This window comes from Rhinatrema bivittatum, chromosome 1 (assembly GCF_901001135.1).
Source record: "Rhinatrema bivittatum chromosome 1, aRhiBiv1.1, whole genome shotgun sequence".
NCBI classification, from domain to species: Eukaryota; Metazoa; Chordata; class Amphibia; order Gymnophiona; family Rhinatrematidae; genus Rhinatrema; species Rhinatrema bivittatum.
Window position 1 is genome coordinate 639394724 of NC_042615.1, and position 25981 is coordinate 639420704.

A 25981-nucleotide genomic window follows, 5' to 3' on the forward strand; every position below is an offset into this window, starting at 1 on the left:
GGAGAGTGTCTACCACGGAGACTGCGTAGCCCTCCCGCAGGAGACTCCTCCTTTCAAAAGCCAGGCCGCAAGACAGAAGTGTTCCGCCTGATCCGAAAATACCGGACCCTGATGGAGAAGACGAGGGAGGTGGACGAGCCGAAGAGGACCGTCTATCGCAATGTTGAGTAGATCTGCGAACCACGGCCGACGCGGCCATTCCGGGGCTACCAGGATTACCGATCCTTGATGCAACTCTATCCGCCACAGCACCTTGCCCACCAGAGGCCAAGGGGGAAAAACGTAGAGGAGAATTTGTGACGGCCACGGAAGAACCAGGGTGTCCACCCCTTCCGCGCCGCGCTCCCTTCTGCGGCTGAAGAACCGTGGGGCTTTGGTGTTGGCGGCGGTTGCCATGAGATCCATGGCGGGAATCCCCCAGCGCCGTACGATGAGGGCCATCGCCTCGGAGAGAGTCCACTCTCCGGGGTCCAGGGCCTGACGACTCAAGTAATCCGCTTGAATATTGTCCACCCCGGCAATGTGCGAAGCCGCCAGATGAACGAGGAACCGTTCCGCCCAAGACATCAGCCGAGCCGCTTCGAGGGCTACCTGACGACTCCTGGTGCCCCCTTGCCGATTGATGTAAGCCACTGTAGTCGCATTGTCCGAGAGAACGCGGACCGACCGACCCCTGATCGAGGGCAGGAAATGCATAAGCGCCAGACGCACCGCTCTGGTCTCTAGGCGGTTGATCGGCCAGGTCGTCTGTTCCTTTGTCCACTGACCCTGAGCGGAGCTCCTGAGGCAGACTGCCCCCCAACCGGACAGGCTGGCATCGGTAGTGACTACTATCCAGTCCGGGGTCTCCAGCGGGCAACCCTGGGCCAAGTGCTTTGGATCCAACCACCACTTCAAGCTGTACCTGGCGGTTGGAGAGAGAGGGATGATCGCCTGATAATCCTGAGACACAGGCTTCCACCTCGATAGCAGAGACATTTGCAGAGGTCTCAGGTGAGCAAAGGACCAGGGCACGAGATTTATCGCAAAGGCCATTGATCCCAGGAGCTGGAGGTAGTCCCGTGCCGTGTGCACAGGGAGAGAGGCAAATCGAACGATCTGATCTCGCAAGGATTGCGCCTTGTCTGGGCGCAGGAAGACCTTTCCCTGCACCGTGTCGAAGCGTGCCCCCAGAAAATCCAATTGCTGGGAGGGCAGCAGGCTGCTCTTGCTGAAGTTCACCACCCAGCCGAGAGACTGAAGGAAGGACACCACCCTGTCGACTGCCGACCGACCCTGCGGAAGAGTCTTCGCCCGGATGAGCCAATCGTCCAAGTAAGGATGGACCAGGATTCCTTCCCTCCTGAGTGCGGCTGCCACCACCACCATGACCTTGGTAAAAGTCCTGGGCGCGGTTGCCAATCTGAAGGGCAGAGCTTGGAACTGGAAATGTCGACCCAAAATCTTGAAGCGAAGAAACCGCCAATGGGCCGTCTGAATTGGAATATGCAGATAGGCCTCCGTTAGATCGAGAGAGGCCAGGAACTCTCCCTGATGCACCGCCGCGATAACAGAGCGGAGTGTTTCCATGCGGAACCTGGAGACCCGAAGCACCTTGTTGACTTCCTTGAGGTCTAGAATGGGACGGAAGGAACCGTCTTTCTTGGGGACCACGAAGTAAATGGAATAATGCCCCGAGCCCACCTCTCCTGAGGGGACGGGCGCAATGGCTCCCAAGTCCAGGAGCCTGTCTAGCGTGCGCTGGATTCCCAGGCGCTTGGAGCCTGACCCGCAGGGAGAGAAGATGAACCTGTCCCTGGGAAGCCGGACAAATTCCAATGCGTAGCCCTGTCTTAGGATGTCCAGGACCCACTGGTCCGTTGTGATGTTGGTCCACTCCTCGTAAAACAGGGCGATGCGACCTCCAATCCGGGGTAGTGAGGAGTGGACGGGCCTGGCATCATTGGGACGGTTTACCAGAGGCTCCCTGAGCCGAGGAGTCCCTGGCCGGTCTACGACCCCGAAAGGGCCGGGTCCAAGACTGAGATCTCCCGGATGGCATCCTGGGTCCCTGTTGCCTAGCTCCCCGGTAACGCCGCTGAGGGCGGGCGCGGTTCCTGGAGCTCGAGGAAGATGGTCGATAGGACCTCTGGCGGTCTTCGGGCAACCGATGGACCGAATTCTCACCCAGGGATTTGATAATCTGGTCGAGATCCTCGCCAAAAAGAAATCTACCCTTAAAGGGTAGTGCCCCAAGGCTAGATTTGGAGGAAGGGTCCGCCGCCCAGTTGCGCAGCCACAGAAGTCGTCTGGCGGAGACTGCGGACACCATGGTTCTTGCCAGAACCCTCAATAAGTCGTGCAACGCATCCGCTCCATAGGCTATGACCGCCTCCAGCCGGTCCGCCTGCGCTGCCTCCTCCGGCGGCAACTGCTGCGAGGTGAGGAGCTGTTGGACCCATCGGAGCCCGGCTCTCTGAGTTAGGGAACCACAGATGGCTGCTCGGACCCCCAGTGCCGAGACCTCAAAAATCTTCTTCAGGGTGACCTCCAACTTCCTGTCCTGCAGGTCTCGAAGAGCTGTACCCCCTGTGACCGGGATCGTGGTTCTCTTCGTGACAGCGGACACCGCTGAGTCAACCTTAGGGACCTTAAGGAGGTCCAGAAAGTCTCCAGGGAGAGGATAGAGCTTGTCCATAGCCCTGCCGACCCGGAGGGACGCCTCCGGGGTGTCCCATTCCCGCACTAGCAGCTGGAGAAACGAATCATGAATAGGAAAGGTCTTAGCCAGTGGGCGCAAGCCCGCCAGCACGGGATCCCCTTTCTTCGTGGCGGAAGCTACGGAGGGAGCTGGAGGAGCCGGGGGCTCAACAGGGGGGTCAAGGTCCAACTCCTGAAGAACATGGGGAATGAGCTCCGCCAATTCCTCCTTACGAAAGATCCGGAGCACCCAAGGGTCATCACATTCCAGGTGGACCGCCGAAGTCGTTTCATCGTCCCCCTGAGATGCCGGGTCCCCCCCTGGGTCCGGCAGAGGAGACGTCCCTCCCAGGGACGACGGAAGGCCCAAGGGCATCCTGGGACCCCCCCGCGCTCCCCAGTACCGCAGCCGCAGTCCCAGTAATCCTAGGGGACTTGGCCGGAGGGGGAACTGCAGCCAATCCGCCCCCCGCAGGGTGCAGGCTTTGAAGATAGGCCTGGTGCATGAGCACCACAAAGTCGGCCGAAAAACTTGGCGGCCCCGGGGGAGGGGAGGAGAGAGGGTCCCTGGAAAGTCCGCTGGTGGAGGGGAGAGGACCCGGGTCCGGAACCAGCGATACCAACGACGAAAAATCCTCCGGAGTCTCTTCAGGTTCGGATCCCACGCTGCTCTCCAGCTCTAAGATGGCCGCCGCTCCCGCCAAAGGAGGGGGCGGGGCACCTCCCCGAGGAGCGCGGCACTCCGAGCGCGGCGGCGAAATTGTCGGGGGAGCGGCGCTCGTCTCCCCCCCAGGGAGACACCGGCCGCACGGACCATCTCGCGATCCGCCCTGTCCCGGGTCGCCGCAGGAAGGACAGCGCGAACGCTGCATCGCGTTGGGCTCGGGCGGGGACGAGGTGCTGGAGCGAAGTCGGGAGTTGCGCCGCGGGAGGAGCAGGCCTGCCTCGCCTCGCTCTACTCTTGTCCTCCCCCCAGGAGCGGCAGGGGAAAGGGACCTCCCTGGTGCTGCGACCCCGGGGAATTGGCGCGTCGCGGGGCCGCGAGAGGGAAGGGAAACCGCGGCTCAGGGTAGGGGAGAGGCTGGCCCCACCAGCTTCCACCTCCGTACGGCTTGCGAAGCTGTAAAGAAAAAAATACAACTTACCAAACTTTCCCCCCAACGCGCTGAGAAGTGAAGGGAAAGACAGAGAGAGAGAGTGAGAGGAGAACTGAGGAAGGCACCACAGAGGCAGTCCAGCTAGCAAGAGTTGGTACGGCAAGCCCAAACCTCCTCACTACTAAAAAACTCCCAAGAAGCTATAACAATTTTTTTTTTTTTTTTTGTAATGCTTGATCCAACCTAAAAGAAATTGTTACAGTTTTGGCTGCAGTGCAACCGCCTCACCACCAGGGGTCCCTCTAGTGCTGGCTTTCCGGACAGGTCCAGTCCATCTCCTCTGTCCACTCTATGTTCTGGGTGTGCCCTTATAACCCTGCCTGACAGTTGCCTCGGTGCTTCGGCATCAAGCTCACCTGGGCTCCCTGCTCTAGCCTTGCGCGGCCTTCGGGCCTTTCCTTGCCTTGCCCTGCGCGGCCTTCGGGCCTTTCCTTGCCTTGCGCGGCCTTCGGGCCTCCTTCCTCGCTGTTCTCACCTGGCCTACGGGCCTTCTGACCTGCCTGCTCTGCTTACGGTGTGTGGCCTACGGGCCTTCTGTGTATGTGTGGCCTATGGGCCTTCTGACCTGCTTGCCCTGACTACGGTGTGTGGCCTACGGGCCTTCTGTGTATGTGTGGCCTACGGGCCTTCTGACCTGCCTGCTCTACTTATGGTGTGTGGCCTACGGGCCTTCTGTGTGTGTGTGGCCTACGGGCCTTCTGACCTGCCCTGCTCTGCTTATGGTGTGTGGCCTACGGGCCTTCTGTCTGTGTGTGTGTGACCTACGGGCCTTCTGACCTGCCTTGCCCCGCTTATGGTGTGTGGCCTACGGGCCTTCTGTATGTGTGTGGCCTACGGGCCTTCTGACCTGCCTTGCCCCGCTTTTGGTGTGTGGCCTACGGGCCTTCTGTGTGTGTGTGGCCTACGGGCCTTCTGACCTGCCTTGCCCCGCTTATGGTGTGTGGCCTACGGGCCTTCTGTGTGTGTGTGGCCTACGGGCCTTCTGACCTGCCTTGCCCTGCTTACTGTGCCCTGACCCAGCCTGGACCCAGACACTGCTTATTGCCGCCTGCCCTGACCCAGCCTGAACTTAGACTCTGCTCCTTGCCGCCTGCCCTGACCCAGCCTGAACTAGACACTGCTTATTGCTGCCTGCCCTGACCCAGCCTGGAACCAGACACTGTTTCTAAGCTTCCTGTCTCTCTCCACCTGGAGCCACCCTGCTGGGTGGTGTTCACACCTCCTGACCGGAGCCCAAGCGTAACAGTATGCCGAAGCCATCACATTTTCCAGGGGAAGAGATAGGTCTGTGTCCTGCCGGTGAGTCAACTTTTTACTAATTCAAGATGCCTCCTTCTTTAAAGTTTTATACCTGCAATTCCTGTCAGACTTTGAATTATCCTAGCTATCAGAACTGTCTAGCCTGTGAACTTGTTGGTCAGGAACACTGGTCATGCAATAACTGCAACAAGAAAAATGTCTCTGTCTATCAGGAGTGTTTGAACTGTCTGGCTCCTAAACCAGGGTGGTGGAAATGCTCCTGTCTTCTGTGTTTGTTACCACCAGGCAAACCCTGCCCCCGTTGTTCTGCTCTAGGACCAGCTGTGCAATTAGAAAAAGCTATCAGCTCTCCTAACCAGTATTCTGTTTCTGGCTCAACTAAAACAGACATTTTTGCTGGCAGTTTGTGGATAGAAAAACCCAGGACTTACCTGGCCAAGAAGGCTTCTGTGAGACCAGTGCTAGAGCCTCAGGAACAGCTTTCTCTCAAACGGAGAGAGTTGATGAACTCTAGCAGGGCTCTGCTTCCCACAGCTGCTGTTGAGACACTAACGAGCACATTCCCTAGACGTCCTAGAACTGCCTGTGCCTTCTCTAAACTGCTCCTCCAGAAACAAAGTAAGGAGCCTCAGGGTTCGGCTCGAGGTATCAAGCCCACAGCAGTGCAACCTGTGTCTTCTATGTGCACTGCTTCTAACCTTGCTGCTCTGCCATCTGAGCCTGCTGCATCACCCCAAGAGGGGGCCAAGCCTGCTGCATCACCCCAGGAGGGGGCCGAGCCTGCTGCATCGCCCCAAGAGGGGGCCGAGCCTGCTACATCACCCCAGGAGGGGGCCGAGCCTGCTCCATCACCCCAAGAGGGGGCCGAGCCTGCTCCATCACCCCAAGAGGGGGCCAAGCCTGCTGCATCGCCCCAGGAAGGGGCCAAGCCTGCTACATCGCCCCAAGAGGGGGCCGAGCCTGCTGCATCGCCCCAAGAGGGGGCCGAGCCTGCTGCATCGCCCCAAGAGGGGGCCGAGCCTGCTGCATCGCCCCAAGAGGGGGCCGAGCCTGCTGCATCGCCCCAGGAGGGGGCCGAGCCTGCTGCATCGCCCCAGGAGGGGGGCCGAGCCTGCTGCATCGTCCCAAGAGGGGGCCGAGCCTGCTGCATCGCCCCAAGAGGGGGCCGAGCCTGCTGCATCGCCCCAGGAGGGGGCCGAGCCTGCTGCATCGCCCCAAGAGGGGGCCGAGCCTGCTGCATCGCCCCAAGAGGGGGCCGAGCCTGCTGCATCGCCCCAGGAGGGGGCCGAGCCTGCTGCATCGCCCCAGGAGGGGGCCGAGCCTGCTGCATCGCCCCAAGAGGGGGCCGAGCCTGCTGCATCGCCCCAAGAGGGGGCCGAGCCTGCTGCATCGCCCCAGGAGGGGGCCAAGCCTGCTGCATCGCCTCAGGAGGGGGCCAAGCCTGCTGCATCGCCTCAAGAGGGGGCCAAGCCTGCTGCATCGCCCCAGGAGGGGGCCAAGCCTGCTGCATCGCCCCAGGAGGGGGCCAAGCCTGCTGCATCGCCCCAGGAGGGGGCCAAGGCCGCTTCATCGCCCCGAGAGGGGGCCAAGGCCGCTTCATCGCCCCGAGAGGGGTCCGATCCTGCTACAACGCCCGGAGAGGTGTTCCAGCCTGCTGTTTCATCCCGAGAGGGGCCCGAACCTGCTGCACTACCCCGAGAAGAGCCTGCTAAACCGGTCCTGCTGCCACCCCCCGGAGGGGCTCAAACCGGTACCACTAACAGACTTTCTAACTCAGCCATCTGAGCCTGTTGAATTGCTCCAGCTGTTGTTGCCCTCGGAGGGGCCAGATTTCATCTTTGAGTACCCCCTGCTAAGATGGGACCCAGGAGGAGGGGGAGGCCTTGAGGAGGGGGTACTGTTACAGTTTTGGCTGCAGTGCAACCGCCTCACCACCAGGGGTCCCTCTAGTGCTGGCTTTCCGGACAGGTCCAGTCCATCTCCTCTGTCCACTCTATGTTCTGGGTGTGCCCTTATAACCCTGCCTGACAGTTGCCTCGGTGCTTCGGCATCGAGCTCACCTGGGCTCCTGCTCTAGCCTTGCGCGGCCTTCGGGCCTTTCCTTGCCTTGCCTTGCGCGGCCTTCGGGCCTCCTTCCTCGCTGTTCTCACCTGGCCTACGGGCCTTCTGACCTGCCTGCTCTGCTTACGGTGTGTGGCCTACGGGCCTTCTGTGTATGTGTGGCCTATGGGCCTTCTGACCTGCTTGCCCTGACTACGGTGTGTGGCCTACGGGCCTTCTGTGTATGTGTGGCCTACGGGCCTTCTGACCTGCCTGCTCTACTTATGGTGTGTGGCCTACGGGCCTTCTGTGTGTGTGTGGCCTACGGGCCTTCTGACCTGCCCTGCTCTGCTTATGGTGTGTGGCCTACGGGCCTTCTGTCTGTGTGTGTGTGACCTACGGGCCTTCTGACCTGCCCTGCTCTGCTTATGGTGTGTGGCCTACGGGCCTTCTGTATGTGTGTGGCCTACGGGCCTTCTGACCTGCCTTGCCCCGCTTTTGGTGTGTGGCCTACGGGCCTTCTGTGTGTGTGTGGCCTACGGGCCTTCTGACCTGCCTTGCCCCGCTTTTGGTGTGTGGCCTACGGGCCTTCTGTGTGTGTGTGGCCTACGGGCCTTCTGACCTGCCTTGCCCCGCTTATGGTGTGTGGCCTACGGGCCTTCTGTGTGTGTGTGGCCTACGGGCCTTCTGACCTGCCTTGCCCTGCTTACTGTGCCCTGACCCAGCCTGGACCCAGACACTGCTTATTGCCGCCTGCCCTGACCCAGCCTGAACTTAGACTCTGCTCCTTGCCGCCTGCCCTGACCCAGCCTGAACTAGACACTGCTTATTGCTGCCTGCCCTGACCCAGCCTGGAACCAGACACTGTTTCTAAGCTTCCTGTCTCTCTCCACCTGGAGCCACCCTGCTGGGTGGTGTTCACGCCTCCTGACCGGAGCCCAAGCGTAACAGAAATATGAAAAGAGAAAAACGTGGAACAAGCCACTAGCCAGGGGAAGCAACGGGTTCCCCTCCTCACATCTGCTGGAGTCAGAGAGATACTGGGGACTAGGAGGGTTGCACCAGCTTATATGCCAGCACCCTCAGAAGTTTGCTCTGACTCCATCTGCTGGACGGGGGACATAACCCACCGTCTGGACTGATCCTAGTACGTACAGGGAACACACTTTTAAAGTACAATAAGTCTCTGAAAATATTACACCAGGCCTTAAGACACCAATACATCTCCTATTAGGAAAACGGACCAAGTCAGGCTGCTATAGAGTCCTACACAGAAACTACACGCCAGCAGAAAACCTCACCTGAATCACGTGCTGTCCCTCACCTAACATAGAATAAAGAGACCAAAACGCATAGCAAGAAGCATGCAGAAAAAACTGAATTGGAAACTGCAACAAGCCAGAGTCTCTGTATGCAGTGTAACAAAGGAAAAAAGAAACATCACCCATCCTTATAAAACAAATCAAGAAATATAAAATCATCAGCAGTAAAACTGTACTAACAAAAAGAACATATTTTGAAACAGCTGATGAGTGGAATATCCAATAATTAAAAACTCATATAAAACATTTCCAGATACCAACAAAATATTTCAAAATAGCAGACACAAAGACCCAGTAATGAAAAATAATAAGGATACAAAAATTTTTTTGCTCTGCATACCTGGGAACGTTTGATAATCAGGTGTCCTGAGATTGTTCTGAATTAGCAGGAGGTGGGGTGGTTTGCTTGGAACTTTCTCCTCTCTCAGTCACATACCAGTGCTCTCTCTCACACTGGCTCTCAATAACACACCTATACACATATGCTCTCAGTACTCACATATACACATGTTTTTTCTCTCTCACTTCTTTAGGCTCTTAATTACACACATGCTGTCTATCTTTTCACGCTTACACACACACACAGGCTTTCAATCACATAAATATATGCTGTCTTTTCTCTCACACACAGACTCTCATTCACATGCTTACAAACATGTCCTCTCTTTCTCTCATTTACACACAGGCTCTCAATCACATGCTCCCTCACCTAAATCAGCTCTCAATCACATACAGACACACATGGTATCTCTCTCTCATTTAAACACAGGCTCTCAATCACATACTCACATGCTCCATCACCTAAACCAGCTCTCAATCACACACAGACACACATGATCTCTCTCTTAATTATACACACAGGCTCTTAATCATACATACACATGATTTCTCTCACACACAAAGGATCTCAATCATACACACATACTCTTTCACACAAACAGGTTTTCAATCACAAACTTACACATACAGGTTCCCAATGGTAAACTTACATTCATGCTCTCTCTCACAGGCAGGCTCTCAATCACAGACATACTCTCTTTCACATATACAGGCTCTCAGTCATTCACATACATGCAATCTCTCACACACACCCAGCCCCCCCCCCCCCCCCGGCGGCCCGGAAGAGGAAGTGGAGAGTATCGGGTGCGTGCGCGGCAAGAAGAGGCCACGCTAGTGCGCTTGGCATCGGCCCGAAGAAAAGAAGACTGCAGCGCGGCTCGGAGGAAAATGAAGAGCTTCAACCGCGGCCGATGGGACTCCGCCTCCGCGAGGGCTGAAAATGAAGGAGGTTAGCGTTGGGAGAAGGCTGCTGCTGCCGCGAGTTCCCGGGGTGGGGGTGGGGGAGAGAGAGAGTGAATGAGCGAATGGGCTCGTTCATTCACACTCTCTCTCCCCCACCCCGGGAACTCACGGCAGCAGCAGCCTCCTCCCAACGCTAACCTCCTTCATTTTCAGCCCTCGCGGAGGCGGAGTCCCATCGGCCGCGGTTGAAGCTCTTCATTTTCCTCCGAGCCGCGCTGCAGTCTTCTTTTCTTCGGGCCGATGCACTAGCGTGGCCTCTTCTTGCCGCGCACGCACCCGATACTCTCCACTTCCTCTTCCGGGCCGCGGGGGGGGGGGGGCGGGAAGAAGAGAGCACGCCGGTGCCGCTGACTCCAGCTGTCCTGTCACGTTCCGCCCGGGCGGAGGAGGACCGGGGAGCAGCTGGGTCAGCGGGGGAGCCAGATGCAGCCCTCAAAAGAGCCATATCTGGCTCGCGAGCCATGGGTTCCCGACCCCTGCCCTAAAGTCTGCGCATCAGTACCCTGGATTATAAAAGTCAGGGCCCAGGGTTGGCTGTCATCTGAATCCAATTCCTCTTCTTCCACCATCGAAGCGGAGAACGTTGTTGTAGTCGCATCAAAGGCTAATTGATTAAATGTGGTAATCCCTGTGCCTTCTGTCAACGGTAATAACTGCCGCTTCCATTCGTGTTACCCTCATGCACCCTTTTCTTCATTTCCAACCTCTAGCCTTTAAGGATCCACAGCATTTATCCTAAGCCCTTTTAAATTTGTTTACTATTTTCATCTTCACTATCTCTTCTGGAAGGGCATTCCAAGCATCCACCACTCTGTCCATGAAGAAATATTTCCTGGTGTTAGTTCTGAGTTGTCCCCCTTAGAATTTCATTTCATTACCCCTAGTTCTACAGTTTCCTTTCAAATGGAAAAGGTTCAAAGTTTGTGCATCATTAATACCTTTCAGATATCTGTTCAATAGATACCCCAGATGTATGACTCTGCACTTCTTGGCATTGAAACCCAGCTGCCAAATCTTCGACCACTCTTCAAGCTTTCTTAAATCATTTTTCATTCTCTCTACTCCTTCAGGCATGTCCACTCTGTTGCAGATCTTAGAATCATCCGCAAATAGACAAACTTTACCTTCTATCCCTTCCGCCAGGTCGCTTACAAAAATATTGAACAGAACCGGTCCCAAAACTGGCGGCATTCCACGTAATACCGTTCTTTCTTTAGAGTAAGTTCCATTTACCATACACACTGTCTCCTGTCAGTTAACCAGTTTGCAATCCATGCTATTACCTTGGCACCCACTCCCAAGCTTCTCATTTTGTTCACAAGTTTCCTATGTGGGACCGTATGAAAAGCTTTACTAAAATCCAAGTAAATCACATCCAGCATTCTTCCCTGATCCAATTCTCTGGGCACCCAATCAAAAAAAGTCAATCATATTTGTCTCACAGGACCTTCCCCTGGTAAATCCATTCTGCCTCAGGTTGAACAAACCACTGGATTGTAGGTAGTTCACTATCCTTTCCTTTAGCAGAGTCTCCATTAATTTTCCCACCACCAAGGTTAGGCTAACTGGCCTGTAGTTACCAGCTTCCTCTCTGTTTGTTTCCCCAGCTCTTCCCATACATTCTCTTCTGTAAACGGAGTATCGTCTACTCTGACCCCCTCCAATGTCTTCTTAACTAGAGATGGTCCTTCTCCAAGGTCTTCTTTAGTGAACACCAAACTGAAGTATTTGTTTAATATTATTTCGGCCATTTCTTTGTCTCTCTCCACACATTGATCTTTGTCACCTTTCAATTTCACCATACCACTTCGGACCTTTCTCTGATATATCTGAAAAATGTTTTGTCACCTTGCTTTACCTCTTTGGCAATCCTTTTTTCCACCTGACTTTTTGCTTTCTTGATTTCTTTCTTTTTCTCCCTCATTTTCACCAGATATTCTTCACTGTGTTCTCTTTTGGGATTCTTTATATTTCTTGAATACTGCTTTTTTGCCTTTATTTTGTCAGCCACATCCTTTATGAACCAGATTGGTTTCTTATTTTTTTTACTTTTGCTTAGTATTCTAACATATAGATTTGTTGCCTTTGTAATTGCTCCTTTCCTAGCGTGTAGTAGATGGACTCAAAACAAGTGGGTATAGTGTGCTCGTGCTAGCAGTTGGAGACAGATCTGACGTCAACAAGGGTACATATACCACCGCAGGAAGTGCAGCAATTCAGTAATTTCCGTCTCCAAAGCAGTTTGAAGTTACCTCACTCTCGCTGAGCATTCTTTCCAAATTCTAAATTCATAGAAGAAACCTACCTGAAGATGAGCCCCGCACTCCTGCGGTGATACCATTCGGTCCCTCCCCCAGTTGAGTTTCCTGGGGCGATTTCCGTGGTCCCTCGGAGGTAAGAGCCTCGGTCCGGTGGCCGACTCGTGGCAGGGACCTAGCCCCCGAGTGAGAAGGGCTCGGGCGCGGCTTAGAGGCAGCCTCGGTCCCGGCGAGGACTTGGCCCCCGAGCGAGACGAGTTCGGGCGCAGCCTAGAGGCAGCAGGTGCACTTCCTCGAGCGCGGCGGTGACGGTAATCACCCTCTCCCCCCGCAGCCGGAGACCGCCCGGGTCGCAGCCGGGAAGCGACGAAGACAAGGTAAGGCGTACATCTTTACTTGTTGGTCTCCGAGGAAGCGAGGATCAGCGGAGTCTGCCTATGTGGCAACCCGCCAAGGAGGTCGCCATCTTGCCTGCCTGCTCGCCTTCTGCCCTGGTTCATCGCCGCGCTCTAGCGCTCAGGCCAGACTGAGCGCACAGGTGAAGGGCGTATATGTTAGGCGCCCGAAAATCTTGGGCGCATATTCGATAGAGGCATACATTGAAGTCACCTGGATTAATGTTGGAAAAGCGCACGTTGCTAAGATAGGCGTACGTTGCAGGGCGCATGTTGCTACGCACAGGCGCACGTTGCTACATGCACGTTGGTAGGCGCATGTTGCTACGCGCATGTTGCTACGCGCATGTTGCTACGCGCACGTTGATAGGCGCCCGTTGCTACGCGCACGTTGCTACGCGCACGTTGGTAGGCGCACATTGATAGGCGCGCACGTTCAGAGGCGCCCGTCGCTAAGCACACGCTGTTAAGCACCCGTTGATAGGCGCACGTTCATAGGTGCCAGTTAATCAGCGCACGTCAATAAGCGCACGTTGATACGCGCACGTGGATAAGCGCATATTGGTAGGCACACATCTTTCGCGCATATTACAAAGCGCAGCCTCTAGCTGGGAGAAGATAACAGACGAGATGGAGCGTAAGAGAGCCCATGCGTCTGCAGAGCCGGCACCTCCAGAATCAGGCATAAGAGCTCTAAGCCTCTGCTCAGCATGCAACCTCAGAGCCACACAGAGCGAGGAAGCAGACTCCCTATGTGCCCAATGTGAGGAGGCCCTGGGAATTCCAGGCCAGGACCGGTCCCAGCCCAGCGCACTTGCCAGTTCCTCAGGGAACACCCCGGACCTAGCAGGCCGCGGTGAGCAGCCAGGGAACCCGAGAAACCTGGTGCCCCTAAGGCCAGATCCTGCTTCGCTCTCCTGGGTGGAATTATTCAAGGGGATTCATGCCTTTATCAGAATGCAGGCTGACCCCCGAACGGGTCCATACGTACCGGATGACCCGGCCCCTGGACCCTCAAGACCTAGGCACAGCCACTCGCCACCCGGAAGCCCCACTTATGGGGATTCAGATTGCTCTGAGGAAGACGACGAGCCCCCCGAGGAGGGAGAACTTCCCTCGGGGATAGAACCATATCGGACCATGAGACGCTTCTTTCTGAAAGAGGATCTACCAGGCCTGGTCTCTCAATGCCTGTCGGAACTGGCTATCCCGGGCCATGACACCCCAGGGGAACCTAGAATGAACCCCCTGTTGGAGGGCCTGCGCCAAACGGCTCACCATTTTCCCCTCCTACAAGCAGCACAGCAGCTAATCGATCTGGAATGGAATGCGCCGGAGGCCTCATTCAAAGGGGGTCGGGCCTTGTCTGGCATGTACCCCTTAGATCTGGCAACCAAGGAGCTGCTGGCGTGCCCCAAGGTAGACGCCATAGTTAGCACAATTGTGAAGCGCACCACCATTCCGGTGGAGGGGGGGGGGGGCGGCCCTCAAGGATGCACATGACCGGCGCATGGACGCCATTCTGAAACAAGCCTTTGAGGTGGCAACCATGTCCCTACGAATAGCGACCTGTTGCACCGTGGTGACGCGTTCCTGTTTATCACAGGCTAGGAACAACACCCCGGGAGAAGAGATGGAATCGGCTCTCTCGTTCCTCACTGACGCAGCCTCCGACCTAATCCGTATGGCGGCCAAGGGAGTGTCATCCTCAGTGGCAGCCAGGAGACAGCTCTGGCTACGTAATTGGTCAGCCGACTCCTCCTCCAAGACACGTCTCACAAGAATGCCCTTTAAGGGATCCCTCCTGTTCGGCAGCGACCTCGAGAAACTGGCTAATAAATGGGGCGCCTCTCCATTACCCCGTCTACCAGAAGACAGGTCAAGGAGAAGTCAGCGCCCTTTTCCTAGGCCATCCAGAGGTAGAAACTCTCAGCGCTTCAAAACTTACAGGGCTCGCTACCAAGCACCTCGTTCTAAGGCCAGGAACCAGCCCTTTCGGACTAAGCACAACAAGAGGAGAACCGGCTCGGGTTCTGGTCCCGGCCACACCCCACAATGACAATCAGCCGACCCATCCGGGGGTAGCAGCCATAGGGGGCAGACCATCCCTCTTCTACCACAGATGGGTTGAGATTACCTCTGACCAGTGGGTCCTAGCCATCATCCGAGAAGGGTATTACCTGGACTTTCTTCGGCTCCCGCCGGACAAGTTTGTGGAATCTCCTTGTTCACCCCTCAAGAGGATGGCACTAGAAGTTACCTTGCGGAGGCTCCTGTCCCTAAAGGCCATTATCCCAGTACCTGCATGGGAGGAAAATTCTGGACATTATTCCATTTATTTCATAGTACCCAAGAAGGAGGGCACTTTCAGGCCCGTCCTGGACCTCAAGTCAGTCAACCGACACCTACGGGTTCCCAGCTTTCGCATGGAAACTCTGCGGTCTGTCAGGAATGCAGTACAGCCAGGGTAGTTTCTCACATCCCAAGATCTGTCAGAAGCCTACTTGCATATCCCAATCCATCAGGATCATCAGCGCTATTTACGCTTCAAAGTCCTGAATCAGCACTTCCAGTTCCGAGCTTTACCCTTCGGGTTAGCCACCGCGCCGCGGACCTTTACCAAGGTCATAGTAGTAGTGGCGGCGTCACTCAGGAAGGAAGGAATCCTCGTCCATCCCTACCTGGACGATTGGCTGATCAGGGCAAAGTCACCGGAGGAGAGCCACCAGGCAACCAACAGAGTTATAGCTCTTCTGGAAAGCCTAGGATGGGTAGTAAACTTGAACAAGAGTTCCCTACAGCCTTCTCAGTCGCTGGAATACCTAGGGGTCCATTTAGACACCCAGGAAGACGAGGTCAGTCTGACCTCCAGGAGGAGATCAAAGCTCTGGAATCGTCTGCTGGCCCTGCTGAGCGCCACCCGGCCCACAGCTTGGGATTATCTACAGGTCGTCGGCCTCATGGCATCCACTCTGGAGGTGATACCATGGGCGCGGGCTCATATGAGACCATTACAACGCGCCCTGCTATCTCGGTGGAGCCCACGATCACAGAACTACATCGTACACCTACCTCTCCCAGCCAGAGTGCGGAATCAGCTACGGTGGTGGTTACAGCCCGGCCACATGAGCCGGGGGTCACGAATGTCCTCCCCAACCTGGACCCTGCTCACTACAGATGCCAGCCTGAATGGATGGGGAGCACACTGCGAAGAACTCACAGCCCAAGGGCGGTGTGACAGAGAAGAGTCGGGGTGGAACATCAACCGACTAGAGGCACGGGCAGTCAGGCTAGCATGCCTGCGATTTGCCCATAGACTTCGAAACAGAGCGGTCAGAGTGATGTCTGACAACGCCACCACAGTGGCATACATCAACCGACAGGGCGGAACCAGAAGCCTATAGGTATCCCTAGAAATAGCCCCCCTGATGACTTGGGTGGAAGCAAATCTCCAGGACATCTCCGCCGTCCACATCGCCGGGAAGGACAACACCACGGCAGACTTCCTCAGCAGAGAAAGCCTAAACCCGGGGGAATGGCAGCTGTCGCCCACAGCTTTCCAGATAATTGTGGATCAGTGGGGGACGCCGGGCATGGACCTACTAGCGGACAGGTCCAACGCTCAAGTACCCAGATATTTCAGCCGCAGGCGGGATCCTCTATCCCAGGGGATCGATGCCCTGGTACAGCCATGGCCTCAGGGGATCCTGCTATATATGCCTTTCCTCCATGGCCCCTGCTGGGCGCCATTATACACAAGATTCAGCAGCACAGAGGCCTAGTTCTTCTAGTGGCCCCGGACTGGCCAAGAAGACCCTGGTACGCAGACATGAGAAGACTACTGGCAGGGAATCCACTACCCCTGCCTCCACACAGGGACCTGCTGCGGCAAGGTCCCATCCTCCACAAGGATCCAGCTCAATTCTCTCTTACGGTCTGGCCATTGAGAGGGCTAGACTGAAGAAAAGGGGATACTCGGGGCCGGTAATAGATACACTCCTCCGAGCACGCAAGTTCTCCACATCACTAACATATATAAGGATCTGGAGAGTATTTGAAGCCTGGTGCGACACTCACAGCACCAATCCACATGCCGCTAAAATCCCTATCATTTGGATTTCCTGCAAGATGGACTTCAGAAGAGTCTGTCCCTCAATTCAATCAAGGTTCAGGTGGCAGCGCTATCCTGCTACGATCCCCGGAGTGACGGCAACAGCATTGCCACACACCCAGACGTTTCACGTTTCCTGAAAGGAGTCAAACACATTCGCCCGCCACTGAAGTGGCCAGTGCCCCTGTGGAACCTCAACCTAGTTTTGGAATTTCTAGCGGAACCCGCCTTCAGACCCCTTCGAGGCCTGTCCCTCCGTTTGTTAACCTTGAAGATGGTGTTCCTGCTGGCCGTATGCTCAGCACGCCGCATCTCAGAGCTACAAGTGTTGTCCTGCCGTGATCCGTTTCTCAGAATCACCCCAGGGGCTATCCATCTTCGCACGGTTCCTTCCTTCTTACCCAAAGTAGTCTCACACTTCCACCTCAACCAAACCATATCCTTGCCTACCACGGAAGGTTTGAAGAAGTCTGAGGAAGGTCGAATACTACGCCATCTCGACATCGGCCGGCTGCTGTCCAGATACCTGGAAATGTCAGAAGCAGTACGAAAGACGGACCACCTGTTCGTCCTTCACCACAGGAATAAGCAAGGGGAAGCGGCCTCACGGGCAACCATCACCCGCTGGATCAAAGAAGTTATCAAGGCGGCCTACGTAGAGGCAGGAAAACCTACCAGAGCGCAAGCAGCCTCCTGGGCGGAAACTAGGATGCTGTCGCCTGCAGAGATATGTAGAGCAGCGCCGTGGTCCTCCCTCCATACCTTCTCCAGGTTCTACCGTCTGGACGTCCAGGCCAGGGAGGACACAGCATTTGCAAGGGCAATCCTAAACGGACTTCGGGCAGCCTCCCACCTAGTCCGGGAGTAGCTTTTGTACATCCCACTTGTTTTGAGTCCATCTCCTACACGCTAGGAAATGTAGAGATTACTTACCTGATAATCTCGTTTTCCTTAGTGTATGCAGATGGGGATTCACCGACTCACATAAGCCATGTTTCCTTATAGGGCTTCCACCCTGCCGGGTGTCGACGCCTTCCGGTTGAGAACACTGGCAGTCTCCAGCTACTATCAATCGTTCAGTTTAATCCTGTTCATTTAATCGATCGGTCAGTTACACATATATCCATAAAGCTTTTGCAAGGAAGATTACTGAATTGCTGCACTTCCTGCGGGGGTATATGTACCCGTGCTGACGTCAGATCAGTCTCCAACTGCTAGCACGAGCACACTATACCCACTTGTTTTGAGTCCATCTGCATACACTAAGGAAAACGAGATTATCAGGTAAGTAATCTCTACATTTTGGCCCACTGTTCCACCTCTCTCATTTTCTCTCAGTCTTCTAGTTCTATCTCCAAGTACGTCCCCATTTCGACAAAGTCCATATTTTTAAAATTCAAAACTCGGGTCTTTATGTGACCTCTCTGTATCCTGTTTGCAATATCAAACCATACCATTTGATGATCACTGGTGCTGAGGTGGACACACACCCAGACATTAGAGACATTATCCCCATTAGCGAGCACTAGGTAAAGTATAACTCCCTCCCTCATGGGTTCCATTACCCTTTGTTTGAACAGAACCCCTTGAAGGGATTCTCCAGTCTACGTCTGGCAGATTAAAATCTCCAACAATCAACACTTCTCCCTTCTTTCCCATCTTTTGAATGCCTTCTTCCAGATCTCTGTCCAGTTCTTCTGTTTGAGTCGAAGGCCTGTAAACCACACCAGTAAAAATGGAAGCACCACTGGATGATTCATAATGCTTCTTCCCTATCCCATGTCCCTTGCAATTCAGATTATTGGATATTGTTTTTGCCATAGAGCTTCGCCTCCCCATTTTTTGTAATCTCTGTTCTTCTGTAACAAGTTAAACCCTCATGAGAATCAGTGAACCATGTTTCTGTAACAGCAACAATGTCCAAGTCTACCTCCACCATTAGGACCTGCAGGTCTGGAATTTTATTGCCCAGACTACAAGTATTTGTGGTTATAGTTTTCCAACTTTTCTCGCTTGGTTTCCTGCTCTTTCTAGTCACCTTTTCTGATTTTTTGAACAGATTGATTTTGTTATTTCTCTTCTCAGTTCCTTGAGGGTGACATGCCAGATTCATTGGCCACCTCCTGCCAATCCCACCTCCACCCTCACCCTCTAGTTTAAATGCCTGATAATGAATGATCTGAATTTCTTACTTAGCATCCTCTTTCCTGACACAGACAATGAAGGCCATCCTTACCATATAAATTTTACTGTTCCAAACACAGCCCCAGCCGCCAGTGTATGCAAAACCACTTACTTTACACAAGGTTTTGAGCCAGGAATTTAAATTATCTATATGGAATAGCCTTTCCTTTCCATGAATGTGTAATACTTCCGAAAAGGAAATAATCTTTACTATTTCTATAATCTTCCCTAAATTTTGGAAATCTTTCTTACTGCATGGACACCATTTCTATCAAAGTCATTGGTTCCCAGATGGATGACAGCATTGATTGCATAGTTCCTAGTTTAAGAACATAAGAAATTGCCACACTGGGTCAGACCAAGGGTCCATCAAGCCCAACATCCTGTTTCCAACAGAGGCCAAACCAGGCCACAAGAACCTGGCAATTACCCAAACACTAATTCTATAATTATTTTGACTACCTGATTTGCATGTCTACTAGCTGAGAATCCTGTAAGGCATTTAACTGTTGTGTCCCATCAAAATGAACTCCCAAATTGGTTCCTCTGATGATCGAGCCTCCCAGCAAGAAAAAGCTTTCTTTTAAGACACTTAATAATTTTAAAGGGTTTCTGGCTGCACTGGGTGACTATTTCCTTTTAGACATCACTTCATATTCTGTTGCTGAGACTTCTTCATTTTCCAATGCAGAAAATGCACTGTATAAGGGTTACAGCAGAGAGAGTAGGTGTCTCTTCATCACTTGCCTTATTCTACCAGAGCCCACTGTAATCTAGTTATTCTTGGATTTCTGAATCCTGGATGTCTGCCTTCTTTGTTGAAGTGGGGATGAATATACAGAGGGCGAACATATGAAAATTGTTTAACCTTGCTCACATCTTAGCTTCTTCTCAGCAGATAGTGCTCAGAGACTGTGGTTAGTACACAAAGCTTTAAAACTTGTACAGCCAGACTTGATTTTTCTTGCTACTACTTTGTATGACCTTGAGGAAACCACTTAGAGCAGTGACCTTCTCTATTTACTGCAGAAACTAAATTTGCAGTATATAGAAGTTTTTTTTCTTTTTTTCACCAGAGAGCACAGCCTTTGAGTAGCACAGTACCATAGTAAGCAATGGCAGATAAGACCCGGTGGCCCAACCAATCTATCTAAGTTTCTTCTTCTCTGGCTTTCTACTGTTTTGGGTAGATGAGCATATAAGGGCAGATTTTAAAAGCCATATGAGCGTAAATTCCGGCGTTTACACGCATGGCCGGGCTTTGCACATGCTGGGCGAATCTTCAAAGGGGCCCAGCCATGTGCGTAAACACCAGTACGTGCATAAGTGCCAGGCCTCTTCAAAGGGGCCGGCGGGGGGGGTGTTCTGGGCAGGGCGGGGGGGCCAGGACAACGCCATTGCTCGCTGACCCGAAGACTCTGCTCCTGGCGTGCACAACTTACTTCAGGTCGGGCACTGAAGTAAGTAATAAAACAAACAAAAAAAAAGAATAGATAGGGTTTAGGGGGTGGGAAGGAAGGTGTAAGGTAGGGGGTAGGGAAGTTCACTCCCAGTCTGCTCCTTAATTGGAGCGGTCTGGGAGGGAACTGAGTCGGCTCAAATGCGTCTCCGTGCGGAGGTTGCATAATTTCTCCCCCCTTGCGCACGCAGCCCTCAGATTTTATGACATGCAAGCACATTATAAAATCTACCCCTTAGAATCCCATACGTAAAACACCAGCTATTTCCTATGTCTTTTTCTTGACCTCTCAATCCTTTTTCCACTACTGCACTCTTATCTGTTTAAACAGGCACATTGATGGCCACTCCATACCATTTACCCTATCCTTCTTGCAAGTCTAATGCAACTCTACAGTGCTGATGAGTGAAGTAATGAGAGCATATTCTTAGAGACAATTCTGTAACTGCAGCTCTGTTTTTCTATGTCTTTCCATCTTTGCTTCTATTTGCTGCAGATTTAATTTATAGTAGAGCAGCTATAATGTCTCTGCTCAGTAATTTGGAATATAGATATTTAGGGAATTAAAATTGGAATTGCATGATTTCTTGGATCAATCAACCTGTGTATTCTACTGTTGCTATAACTAACTTGAGTATTACTTGAGAGCTATCTATGAAACATTGAGACCCTTTCTGTCAAGAGTTTGGGTTTTTGATTTTTGTTTTACTTTTTTTTCTAAAACTTTACCCTCTAGACAATGCCCTCCTTAAATGTTTTGAGTGAAATTGGCAGTCTTCTTTTTTGCCATCAGGTGGCACTCCTTAACCAAAGGAGATCAAACTGCTGATACACTGACTAAATGCATGGCCATGCAATAGGTTGGTTGGTTTTAAGGATATATGCATGTGCCTTAGAGGTTGTTGTGAGGTAGAAGACTAAAAGCAGAATGTTTTTATCCTCTGAGAATTGTGTATACATATTTGGAAACACAACATAAACAATCATTCTTTGTTAAACATTTTTACATAATTATACAAATAGGGGTAGATTTTAAAAGAAGCGCGATCAGCCTACTTTTGCTTGCGCATCAGACTCAAGCAAAAGTACGCTGGATTTTAGTAGATACGCGCGGAGCCGCGCGTATCCACTAAAATCCTGGATCGGCGCGCGCAAGGCTATCGATTTTGTATAGCCTGCGCGCGCCGAGCCGCGCTGCCTCCCCCCGTTCCCTCCAAGGCCGCTCCGAAATCGGAGCGGCCTCGGAGGGAACTTCCCTTTGCCCTCCCCTCACCTTACCCTCCCTTCCCCTACCTAACCCACCCACCCGGCCCTGTCTACACCCCCCCCTTACCTTTGTCGGGGGATTTACGCCTCCCGGAGGGAGACGTAAATCCCCGCGCGCCAGCGGGCCTGCTGCGCGCCGGGCCGCGACCTGGGGGCGGGTACGGAGGGCGCGGCCACGCCCCCGGGCCGTAGCCACGCCCCGTACCCGCCCCCAAAACGCTGCCGACACGCCCCCGGAACGCCGCGACGACCGGGCCCGCCCCCCGACACGCCCCCCTCCGAGAACCCCGGGACTTACGCGAGTCCCGGGGCTCTGCGCGCGCCGGGAGGCCTATGTAAAATAGGCTTCCCGGCGCGCAGGGCCCTGCTCGCGTAAATCCGCCCGGTTTTGGGCGGATTTACGCGAGCAGGGCTCTGAAAATCCGCCCCATAATGTTGGCACTTTATGAGAAGTATCAACATTACATGGAAACATAGTTATGGTAATTGAGTTTATTGAAAACGTTACTAGAAATCTGCATTCCTTTTTAACATTTCACCTCATGATGTGGGGTGATTTTCTGTACCTGCACATCCTTCAGGCCTATGGGCAATCTTGCAGACAGGCTAATGTACTTCATTTGGTATTAAAAAAAAAAAAAAAAAAATTGAAGTAATCCATTGGGCATCAGTTGACTTTGTCAGTTCTATTCACTTATGCACAGCCAGAAAGGGCTCTCGGCCTATGAGAAAGCTGTGTGTGTGTGTGTGTGTGTGTATATATATATATATATATATATATATATATATATATATATATATATAGAATAAATTAAAAAGAAAAATGGAGTAGCTGTTCATTTGGAAAGAAAAGAGAAAAGCAGTGCAATTATAGTTTGATGTCCTTCTCTTGCTGAACCAGACATCACATTTAAATATATGCTTTGTTGAAAGTTAATGTTTCCCCCTAAAGAAAGATTTGTTTTACACTGTGAAGAAACCAGTGGACCCAGGGTCCTACAAGGACAGAAGATAGCTCTATTTGAGACACAGATCCGATATAGAGTAGGAGCACTCTTTATTTTTAATTTTGATTAAGTTTCTGAAGGAATAAAAGCTTTAGCTGTTTTACTTTGGTTAAGGAGAGCAGAGATGTGCTACAAGGCTGCTCTCCTCCTCGGGTTTGCATTAAAGTGTGCCAGGAAGCATTTTAAATTACTGTATTTGCTGTTGCTCATTCAGCTGACATGCCACAGTAAATAGCACTGGACAGGTTCATTAGTGTGGGCGCAAGCTGGGATGCAGCACTAATGTGTGTTTTCTTGACTTGGACTACACCTCTGCAGGGATGCACCTTTCTTTTAGAGAACATATAGGTGGAGGCACACAGACCCTATTGTAATTGGCCTCCGGTTATGTTCATTTGCTTGATTGCACATCTGGGGTAGAGTGAGAAATATAGAGGACAAAGTCTTTGTCGCATGGTGTAACTCAGTGTGTGTGAATGTACCTGGCCTGCAGCCTTAAAGCAGCATCAGCCCATCTCTCAGCATCAGAAATCTCTGTTTTAAAGAGAAATGCAAGAGTCTATGTGCACCATGAATATTTCTTTACTTCAGAAAGACCATTGGATCAACTGAAATTCTAGTGATTAGCATCAGGTTCACAAAAAGTACATTTTCAATGAGATGCATCATTATTTGGGGGGGGGGGGGGGGGGGTTCCTGCAAAGTTCTTATAAATTGCTGAAATGGACATCTTTAAAGCATTGCTGATCTTATTAAACACATTGTCTTCAGATTTCATTTGTGTAGCCAGAGGTACAGATATATAACTAAACAGAAAGGAGGTAATTTTCAAAAGGAGTTGAGCATGTACATTTAACATACTATCATAGCAATTTTCAAAAGCCCATTTGCATGGGTAAAGTGCATTTACATATGTAAAACCCAGTTTTAAGTGTGTGAATCCTTTTGAAAATTACCTCCAAAATGTTCATGAAAGATAAAATTTGCCAGACAAATAATAATACCACATCTGAATTATTTATCTTTCAGATGGCCATTACCTCTCTCAGGGTACTATAGTTGCTGACCATGACTACATTGGATTATGTGAAAGCTCAACCGGCTCATGCCAACAAGAAATCCTAACAGATGAGGAAGGAAATATCTCTCAAGCTAACTGTCAACAGTCAACTCCATGCCAGGATGTGGAACGACAGTCAGAAAGTAGCAAACCATCTGGGACAGTGGGAGATCACCGCCTTCAGCCAGTTATACTGAACACTGACAAATGGGTTCAAGCCTGTTGGACTTCTCAAATAGAGATAGATGGCACTTAAGTTTGGAATTTCTCCATGCCAGTCCATGCCAATTGTTTCATTGGAGTGACAGTCTGGTTCTGCACATTCCAATCATGATGAAAGGTTAATCTATGATCAACATAGAATTAGTCCTCACTTAAAATAGAGATCTAAAAACTTCTAAGTGCAAGCTTGTTTACTGAAGCACAAATGATTTGTAAAGAAATATGCATGCAGAATATTATGTATAAGTGCATATGTTGCCACAATTCTGTGAAATTCAGAGATGTGCAGATATCCTGCACATGCATAAATGCATATAAACTAAGGCTGATTCTTTTCTCAGCCAGCCTGAAAATGCTTTTTTGCAGCATGAGAAAAATGTCCTGGCTCGAATATCTCCAGATGTCCAGCTGTTTACGTAGCTGTGGAATTTTCCAACGTTGGAGGCTTTTATATACATATTTGGGCTTGTTTTTGTTTTGAAGATTTCAGAACTGACACAAAAAATGTTGCTTCTCACTAGTGGAAGCAAGTTCTTGGGTTTAACGAATGAGTATTATACTCTAGATTTCAGAATGGATCTCTAGGTTTTGAGTCCAGTATAAGCTAGTCTTCAAATATTCAGCAGAAATATTTAATGAGTAATAAAACAAAGATATAACTGTTTAAGACAGACTTACTTCAAGCTAGCCTTTTTTAAACAAACAAGCTATGCTGATGTTTTTCTTTATTTAATATTAAGATGGTCATTTTGTCATTGTAAAATTAGTTCTGTGAAATATTTAAAAAAAATGAGTTTGCCCTTAACACAACTGATTTAAGGATCTGCAAACTCTGTTTTCTTAAAATGCTGCTATCCTATCCATGAGAAGGCCAGCCCATTGCCTGCCCAAATTGCAACATTTTAGAGTAGCAGCAATAGAAAAAAAAAAAAAAGTTCTGTTAAGTTAAAATATACGAAATTATTGAGTTCTGTCTTTTTCATTTTTGATTGATTCCAAAACATTTTTTAAGTTTGTAAAAGCTTCACCATCCCCCATTATGAACCTAAATAAATGAGGGTGACTGTGTGCCACTGGTCATCAAATTCCATATAGTTATTACCCATTTACAGGTAAAGCATGAAAATAATGTGAGCAAACGAAGAGTACTGCTAGAGAAAAAGGGGGGGGGTTATTTTATTTTTTTTATTCAAAGAGACAGAAAATACAGAATAAATAAAATATATTAGGACAAAAGCAAATGGAAAGCTAGTAAAAAAAAAATCCATGGTAAAACTGATCTACATTAAATTAATTTCAAATGTCTGTCAAATTTTGGGGATAATTATTAAAGGCACTTAAATACAAAACAATTTATGCACATAACTGGCTCTTTGAAAATAGTTTTAGCAGGTATGTGCCTAAAAGTACATATTGAGCACTGATTTGCACATACTTTTATGTGCATACTACATAGACATTCTAAGGAATGGGGTGGGTTTGGGATTTATGCACATCCATTTAGTTTTGGAAAGGAAAGTATGCTCTCAAGCACTTACAACTTTGGATGTCTTATGCAAATTTTTAAAGCAGATTTATATGCCTAAATCCACTTCGAAAAGTCTAGCTAAAGTCTGTGAGTGAAAAGTACCTGCACCCAGCCTATGCAGGCTGTTTGAAAATTACTCTTCCCATGTGTAAAGAGGAGTTAACATTAAGATTCAGATCCTAAGATTGCCATTATTCTTCTGCATTGATAAGATTTGAGTGCTAGAAAAAGTTGATTGGGACTGTCATTGGGTGAGATCATATTTGTAGGAAGGCTAATCTACTTTGTACTAAATATGTACTTGACCATTTGACAGTAACAAATACAGATAATTTTCCCTTTCCCAGTCTACTTGTAAATTATTTTTAATAAAAATCCTTTATTGAGTGGTGCTAAATGATAAGAGGAGTATCCATTACAAACTGGGGAGAAATCATACCTGGAAACATTTGAGTTTGATCTGAAATTTCAAGATTTATTGCCCCAGTTCTGGATCTCCACAAGAGCTCATCGTGTGGCTGGTAATGGACAAATAAAAAGTAACATCTTTGATTGCCTGTCGCCTAGCTATAGCTACCATCCAAAAATAGCAGCAGTATATGAGGAGAGGAAACTTGCCTGTTGCTATTGCCCTCCCTCCATGCGTTGCTGTTATTTCTATTTGGTACCTCAGAAAGAGGTAAGCTGTCAATTACATGGCTACTTCTGTTTTTCTCTTTAATTTTACAGGG

At 50.9% G+C, this 25981-nt stretch overlaps 1 protein-coding gene across 2 annotated transcripts in view; it reads left to right on the forward strand.

Annotated features, from left to right (window-relative positions):
* Nucleotides 1-25592, forward strand: part of GIN1 (gypsy retrotransposon integrase 1) — a 133619-nt gene extending 108027 nt beyond the window's left edge. For both annotated transcript variants that reach the window (XM_029572632.1, XM_029572623.1), the window contains exon 8: nucleotides 23470-25592. In XM_029572632.1, the coding sequence (XP_029428492.1) occupies nucleotides 23470-23756 (287 nt within the window). In that variant the 3' untranslated portion in view covers nucleotides 23757-25592. The remainder of the gene's footprint in view (nucleotides 1-23469) is intronic.
* The last annotated feature ends 389 nt before the right edge of the window (nucleotides 25593-25981 follow it).